The sequence below is a fragment of the Telopea speciosissima genome, chromosome 11 (assembly GCF_018873765.1).
Source record: "Telopea speciosissima isolate NSW1024214 ecotype Mountain lineage chromosome 11, Tspe_v1, whole genome shotgun sequence".
Classification (NCBI taxonomy): Eukaryota; Viridiplantae; Streptophyta; class Magnoliopsida; order Proteales; family Proteaceae; genus Telopea; species Telopea speciosissima.
In genome coordinates, this window is record NC_057926.1 from 17,594,866 (window position 1) to 17,603,532 (window position 8,667).

General features: G+C 47.9%; 1 protein-coding gene across 1 annotated transcript; it reads right to left on the minus strand.

Moving 5' to 3' along the window:
• Positions 1-4,812: 4,812 nt before the first annotated feature.
• On the minus strand, positions 4,813-8,223 carry LOC122644836. The gene is made up of 2 exons (XM_043838215.1): positions 8,007-8,223; positions 4,813-5,319 (listed from the first exon to the last, which is right to left on the minus strand). The coding sequence occupies exons 1-2, from the start codon at positions 8,221-8,223 to the stop codon at positions 5,033-5,035; spliced, it is 504 nt and encodes a 167-aa protein (XP_043694150.1). The 3' UTR covers positions 4,813-5,032.
• Positions 8,224-8,667: the final 444 nt, after the last annotated feature.

Below are 8,667 nucleotides of genomic sequence, written 5' to 3' on the forward strand. Positions count from 1 at the left end.
GATCGGATGAGCTTGAAAGTACGGCCTTAGTTTTCTTGCAGCCGTGATTAGGCGAATGCTACTTTCGAACCCGGAATACCTTGTCTCGCATCAACGAGAACGTGGCGACATAGTATATCGGCCTTTGAGTTCGACTCTCTTCTCGATCAACACCGCACCGACCGCACGGAGTGGCGCTAAGTAGACTTGAAGTTCCTCTTTTGGTTCAGTCGGCCGAGAAGCGCGGGTTCTCCAAATATTTCTTCAGCTCTTCAAAAGCTTCTTGGCATTCGGATGACCGGATAAAATCTTTTGGGTTCGGATATTCTTTAGGGCCTTAAAGAACGGTAGGCATTTGTCGCCGATCTCGACATGAATCGCGCCAACGCCGCCACACGTCCGTTTAGCCTTTGTACTTCTCGAATCGTCCTTGGAGGACTCATCTCCTGGATGGCTCGATTTTTGCCGGATTGGCTTCGATGCCTCCGACAGAGACCATGAAGCCAAGGAACTTTCCCGAGGTTACGCCGAATGCACACTTGGTGGGGTTCAGCTTCATCCGGTTTTTCCTCAATACGCCGAAGGCTTCTTCCAAGTCGGCCAAGTGGTGCTCGACCTTCATGCTTTTCACCAACATGTCGTCCACGAGACTTCCATGTTCTTTCCGATTTGCTCGCGGAATATATGGTTCACAAGGCGTTGGTATGTTGCTCGACATTCTTCAATCCGAACGGCATGACCTTGTAGCGTAAATTCTCTTGGTCGGTTTGAAGGCCGTGGTACGACTCGCCCTCCTCATGCATCATGATTTGGTTGTAGCCGAGTACGCATCCATGAAACTCAAGATTTCGTGACTGCCGTGGCGCTCGATCAAGAGGTCGATCCGAGGTAGTGGGTACTGCCTTTGGGCAGGCCTTGTTGAGGTCGGTGTAGTCGACACACATTCTCCACTTCCCGCTCGGTTTAGGGACCATGACGACGCTTGGCCAACCAGGTCGGGAATTTCTCTTCTGGATGAAACCCGATCGGCGAAGCTTCTCCACTTCTTCTTTGATTGCGTTTGCCGATCAAGCGCGTAGTTTCTTCTCTTCTCGCCGGATTGGTTTCCGACCCGGATCCACATGGAGTCGGTGCTGGCTATATGTCCGGTATGCCCAACATATCGCCACCGACCAGCAAGACATCGGCGTCGCTTTAAGAAAACTCCGAGCCGCTTCTTTGATCTTTATTTAGTAGTGATCCGAGCTGGACCACCTTGGTTGGGTCATCTTCGCGAGATGAAGTGGGGTCACGTCTTCCACGGGTCGCCCTCTTCTCTCGATAAGCTCATCCCGCTGATCTCTGGGGAGATGTTCGGCGCACATGGCCATTCCTCGAACATTACCCTTGTTTTGCTTGACGAAGGTCGCGTAGCACTCTCGTGCCTTCTTTTGGTCGCCCGGACTCGCCGACACCGTTTCGGTGGGGAACTTCATCTTCAAGTGAGTCGGGAGATGATGGCCTGGAGGGCGGTCAATGACGGACGGCCGAGTATGGCGTTGAAAGCCACTACCGACCGTACCACCATGAATTTGACTGGATCGCCGCCGGGGGAGCTTGCCCAATTGTGACTAATAGATCGATCGAGCCCTTGATAGTCGCGCCGCTCCCGAGAACCCGTGAAGCGAGGTTCCTTCGGCTTAAGCGCTTCATCGCCAAGCCAATTGTCGACGCTTCCAATGACATAAGGTCCACGGATGCGCCGGTATCGACCAATACCCGGTGTACGGTCTGTTCGCAATTTCTACCTGCACCACTAAAGCATCGTCATGAGGTAAACTTATACCTTCAAGGTCGGCTTCCGTGAATGAAATCGTAACCGCCGGTTTGAGTTTCTTGGTGGGCATCTCAGCTACCCCGACGAAGCGAGCGTTTGCCTTAGCCTTTCGAGTACCTTCTTGCCCGGGCCCCCCGAGGATAGTGTATATGGGGGCTCCCTTGTCGTTGCTCGGCCCGGATCCATCCTCCTTCTTCTCGGCTCGGACCTTGTCATCGTCTCTTTCAACTCGCCTGGTTTCGGCCTTAGGCTCGGTTCTTCTCTGTTCTCGGTCATCCGCCGCCGACCTCCACGATCTTCTCGGCCTCCTTTGACATATCTCTTCAAGTGGCCAGCTTTTATCGCCTCTTCGATTTCTCTTTTCACCGATAACAATCTTCGGTGTCGTGGACCGATGTCCTTATGGAATTGGCAATACTTGTTGGGATTCCGAGATGACCCGCTTGCATCGGTCGGGGTCGGCGGATGTACCCCCATCTTGTATTTGCATCAGGATCTCCTTGCGAGATGCATTCAATGGCGTGTAGTCGGGGCCCGAGCTCGATCCGACCGTCCGCTCGGCGATCCGTCCTTGGCCTTTTGTCTTCTCTTCGTCTCTGGTTGTCGGCCTTTTCTTGTCGATCGACCTTCGTTGCCCTTCCGGGCTTGGAGGACCTCGACCATGTTTGCAAACTCGTTGCACCTCTCCAAGAGCTCGGCCAGGTTTTTGTCGGCTTCCGGGCTAAGTCCTTGATGAGGTCCATGTCGGCCAATCCGTTGCTCATAGCCGTATGGGCCGTGGCCTCATCCAAATCCTTAATATCTAAGGATTCCTTGTTGAAGGAGACGAATGCTCGGATCGACTCGTCGGGCCTTTGCTTCACGCTAAGGAGGTTGACCGTGGTCTTCTTATGTTTCATGCTACTCGGAAGCGCGTGACAAAGGCTCGACAGAGTTGAGCGAAGCTTTTATGGAATTCGGCGGCAACCAGGGAAAACCATGAGGTCGCCGCGCCCTTGAGGGATGCGGGAAGGCTCGACAAGAAACGATCTCGGTTCCTCCGTACATGGTCATCATCGCATTAAAGTAGTTGATGTGATCCGTCGGGTCGGTCGCCCCGTCATACCGCCAAACGGGGAGGTTTGAAACCGTGTGGTAGCGGCGCGATCATGATCTCGGGAGGATAAGGGTGACGCCCAACCAAAGAGTAGGCATCCGGGGTCGCTTGTTTCTTCAATCCCTCCACCGCTCGGCCAAGTCTCGTAGCCGTTTCTCCACTCGATTTCAGTGCTCGCCAACCAGCTCCTCGGCCCGTGGAAGATAGGGTCGGTCATCCCGCTGTGGTCGGCCATTCTGGTCACTGGTCCTCACCATCTTTCCTTGTTCTTCTTTCTTCTTGGAAGTTGGACCCTCGGGACTCCCCGTTGTTCTTCTCGGGAGGTGAGCTCGGACGCCGGGAGTATGACGCGATCCCTCTCCATGCCTTGGTGCGCGCCTTTCAACCGGGTCTTTCCTTTGTTCTCGGAATATCCTTGGCGGTTCGTCCCTCTCCGATCCGTCCGTAAAATACCGACCTCCTTGCTGAGCCGGCTGGTTCGATTTCATGCCCTGTTCGCGGCTTTGGTGATGTTCTTGTTCACCCCGTCGAGCGCCTCTCGGGCGCGGAGGTGGAGTCTTCGACGAGACGGATGCGAGGATGCAGCCCGACTCGGCTCGGCCCTACGTCGGCCACCATTTTGCTGCATGTTTCTTTCGCGCGCACCGAGCCGGAGGGGCGTGGCTAGCGGCTGGCCCATCAGACCTCCTGGGCCATCCGGTTCATGAAGGTGCGCAGATCTCGTTGGTGTGGAGCATCCGCAGCCTGCAAATCCATAACTGCCGATTATTTGCCGGGCTTCGGGTCCAAATTCTCCTGAAGGGTGGCGTGCGGTAGGACATTCCCGTCCAAACTTGGCTCGGCGTGCACCGGCTAGCCGCGGCCGTGGTTAGTGCACCTCCCCATTCCCGCTCTCGGAGGTGGAATGGTGCCCGTGATGGGCTGCGCTCCACCGCCCTAGGGGTCTTCGTTATCCTCGCCGAGAGGCTTCGGGGCGGCGATCGTCTCTCGGCACAACGGGTTGCGGCTCCTCCGACGGGAAGTAGAGCCATGCTGCCCGACCTCGTATGCACCATTATTATTGTTCTAGGAATGGGCGTAAACGACGAGGCTTGTCGATGTCGTTCCCACAGACGGCGCCAAATCTTGCGTGTGAAAACCTCCGCACTTGGTTCGCCCGCGGATGAACCTGCAAAACCAAGCAATGAGCGCAAGAGGGCCGGTGTGGCTCCGGCCTAGGACTCTCCGATGCTCAAGTCAGGTCTTCAACGCGACAGCGTAACTGCTAGTAAAAGTGAGATGTGGAATAGAGCTCCATACCTGGGTATTTATAGAGTAAGTAGGAGATGAGACGGTTGGGAGAGTCCTAGTATGGTAGGAGTCCTTCTTTCGAAGGTTCTCTCGCGTAGAGCGGAGTGGAGAGTTATTTTTCGGGTCGGACTCTTATTAAGGTAAGAGTCCATGTAGAGTGTGATTCTGTGTTGCGCGGGGATCGTGGCTCGGTCCTTTTCCCGTGATTCTCGGGATGTGCTGACGTGGCCCGGAGATCCCCGGTGGGGTGCTATGGGAGTCTCAATGGAGGAGGGCTCGGCCTACGAGGTCGGCCCGTGGGGTCGGCCATGGAGGTCGGCCCGAGAGGAGGTTGGTCTCGGCCATGAGGTCGGCTAGGAGTCCCTGGCTGACCCGTATAATCTCGGCCTCAGCAGCCGGAAAGCTCGCACAAACCAGGCTTTGTCAGGTGACTTATCAGATATGGGGTCGGCCCAATTTCCTGCTCGGCCCAACTCGGTTCCCGGACTGAGGTCGGGTCGGCCACGTGGCAGCCTCCGATAGGTGGGGTGTTTTATGCCTCATCAGGAATGGCTTCCTATCTGCTACAAGCAATTACAATATTGTGTCACATTCAACATTCTATAAACAGGAAACGAAATTCATCATAGTAGAAAAACTGAAAAAGAATCAGATCTCTTTTATACAGAACATATGTGCAAAACAATGGCTGTAACAGACAAAAAAAAAAAAAAAGAATTAGCCAATACACACAACAATGAAAAAAAAATACAGGATTCTTATCCAACCCCGGAAAAGGAAATACGGAATATTAAAGAACAGAGAAGCATAAAAGGAACAAAGCGTACATCAATTCTGTCAGATTTCTCGGATCAGAAGACGCCGAACAAGACCGAAAACCCTAGAACGATGAGCCACACAATGTGAACCAAAAGAAGAGCCTGCCCAGAGACGGGACCGCTACCGCCATTCCCGACATCGCAAAACCCTAATTTCGCAACACGGGTACCTGCGCACATAGCATCTGCGCAGCCACACCAGTAGGTAATTCCATCGACACCACAGACGGGATCGGTTCGAAAGCAGTTGACAGGGCAGATGGATAGTTGAGACGTTGCAGCGCAGACATCAACGATGGTTTCAGAAGGTAAGCGAAGAGCTGACGATGAATCGGATTGAGAGTGAATTGGAACCAGGTAGAGGGAGAGGAGAGTGAAGAAGAGGCAGAAGGTTCACCAAAAAAAAGAAGAGGCAGAAGGAGAGGAGAGTGAAGTTGGGCATGGTTCAGGCAAGCTAAGCTTTTGAGCAGAAGCTCACCTTCACCTGAAGAGAGATTGTTGGGAAACCCTTGAACCTGAAAGCAAGGGAGAGATGAAGGAAGGAATGCGAAAAAGGTTACTTTGATCAAGCAAAGAGATGGAATCTCTGCTGGGTCGTTCGTCGGTTCGGAGAAAGGAAAGAAGGAAGGAATGGAAAAGGGGGTTAGGTAGGTGAACGGTTCCTGATTATTTTGATCTTTTTGAGAGAATGAGACTTTTGAACTGGCGAAATGATTCTAATACAAGCTGCGCACATGAGGAAATGTTTCTTATACAGCCAGCTATGAAGGCAAACACGGTGTACACTATATTAGACATATTCTAGAGAAAAAGTGGAACACGGTAACGACTCCAAAATTGAACAAACGGTCAAATATTTGATATTTCCAGGATACCAATAAATAAATAAAGGAAAATTTACACATACTACCCTGAGCTTTGACGAAAGGATATTTTCACCCTCCTGTTTTGAAAAATTCTGCTTACCCTCTTGAGGTTTGTAAACGGTAACAAATAGGCCCATTCCGTCAGTTCATGACTAATGTTTGAGTTAAAATAAAACCGCAAGCGTATGGGTCAATCGTAGCTACGGGTCGAACACAAGGAGATATACGCCACTCTATTTAACTAACTTAAAAGTAATGCAAAGTGAACCAAATTAAAGTGTTTAATTAAACTAATTAAACTAACGAAAATCAATGCATCCTAACTCATAAACATCTAACAAAATTAAGGGATTAAATCGACGTCCTAACACATGAGCATCTAACCTATCAAACTAAAGCGAATTGAAAGGAATAAAAATGCAGCCACACATACTAACCACATAAAAAGAAATAAGGGAATAAAAATACATCCATAAACCACAACCCTATAAAATTAAAATAAAAGAAATAGAAGGGGAAGAAGAAGAAGATAGAGAGAGATAGAGGAGATGGAGAATGAGATTGAGAGTTTAGATAGTAAAACCTGGATGTGCTTGTATGAATGTAATTGAAAAGCTTGAATACTTGCATAAACTTACCATGGCCTCCTCTTCTAAATCTTCAAGTCTTGTCATCAACTTAAGAACTTAGATTAGAAGGCTTAAAACCTAAACGAGAATTAAGAAATTACAACCCAATGGAAGACTTAAATTGAAATTAAAGCATAAACTAAACCTATTACAACCATTAAATCAAAATCAAAAAGCAAACTAGAACTTAGAAAAGCCAAAAATCACAACTTAGAAGGAGAAGAAGAAAAGAAATTTCACTAAGTGAATGAACTAAAAATTACACAAAAAACTGAATTAAAATTGAACTAGAAACTAACTAAAAACTAAACTAAAAAAAATTAACTCCTTACAACCCAGAGGGTAAGGGGTATTTATAAGAGGAAGAGAGGAGAAGAGAGAAGAGGGAAGTGTAGGAGAAATATTCTCTAAGAAAAGAGAATATTCTCTTCTCCTTCCTCTTTTACAATGCCTTGAATCCTAAGAAAAAAGAAAAAAATAGAAAGAAGAAGAAGAGAAGATTGTTTACATGACCTTCATTTCAGAAAAGTAAACTTCCAATTCTAACAAGTCTTCCTTTTCTTTGTAGATATCTTCTCCAAGCAATAAAATCAAAGCATCTTTGATTTTTCAACTTTCCATAGGTGAGAGAATATCTTTTAAAATAAATCTATCCCAAGTAGAATTCCAGAAGTGCCCTTGAGAAGTTGGAGGAGAGAGAGAGAGTAAGGGTGATGACTAGGATTCCTTCAAGAATAAATAAAATACCCATTCTGTCTTTTAGAAAACGTGGAGCATGGGGTGCTTATATAGGCCTCACCATTATGTTCCTTACGAAAAATCACCCAAAATAGACCCAAATTTCGTTCAATTTGGAGTTCGGGAGCCCAAGATATCTCAAGTTGAAGTTGGACTGTCCAGAGCCCTCCAAATGGAATCTTTCGGGTACAGGAAATATAACTTCTGGTTATTACGTTAAGGCCCCTAGAATCCGAACTTTCGCTTCACTTTGTCTCCGGCCGACTGTCAATAATTACAAATAAACCCCTACAGACCATTTTCGCGCTTCGTTACGGAAACAGTCGTAACTTCTTCGTTTCAACTCGGAATCAAGTGCCGTTTGAACCGTTACGAAGCTGACTCGATGGGCTACACATCCAAGCCATTAACACCTTTAAACAGCTTAAAAATATTTCTTTAGCATCATCTCTTCCATTTTCTCAAGAATTCACCTAAAACCTGAAAAGCACAAGAAAGCACCGAGTAACTCTGTCCAATGTGGTAAAATGTATGCTTTATGCCCTAAGATTTCACACATAAATGTGCTCATCAACTAACACTGTTAAAAATTAGACTTGAATTGACGGAATTGCCCTTCTAAGAAAATTAAAAAATAAAAAAATAAAACAAAACAAAACAAAACAAAACCTGCAACTCATCTTCCCCAAAATCGATTGGGGAAGATGAGTTGCAACCATCCCAGCTCCTCTTCAACTTCTTCCGACCTCGTGATTTTGGATATCTGCTTCAAACTAGTGGGAATTTGATCCGAATCTGATTGAAGGAACTCCTTCAAGTCCTTGGAAATGACTGAGATCGTCTCCGCGGAATCGGATACAGCTTCGGCCATGGAAATCAAGGCTTCAAGAAGCTTTAAAAACCTCTTCCTCTTCTTGACCACAGAAGGCAAATAATAGACCTTATAGGCACCATAACCAGTGACGTCGAGCCCTGCGAGTAGCAAATCCATTTCTTCCTCCTCCGTGAGAAATCCAAACCCTTTTGCACCAACTGTAGGTCCATGTAGAAGAAGAGCGAATAACCCTAAACCTTCAAAAATTAAACCAGTAGAGGAGCTTCCTCCATCGCCAGGCTAGTTTGTTTTGCTAAAAATATAGTAAATCATAGACCTATCATGAATGGGGATGGAACCAAAGTTGGACGATTTAGGGTATTCGAGCATGTCGGAAAGCGAGGGTATCGTTTGTTGAGGATTAGTAGGTAGCAGTTTTTTCAGTCTATGCTTGAGGGCTTCGATGAAGAAGACTGTATTGAAGAATCAGATCAGATCTCCGAGAAGAAGAGACGATTAAGGGTAGACCAAGTGAAGGCCTTGGAGAGGAATTTTGAGGTCGAGAACAAGCTCGAACCAGAGAGGAAAGTGAATTTGAGCTAGCAAGTCTCTTCATGAGTG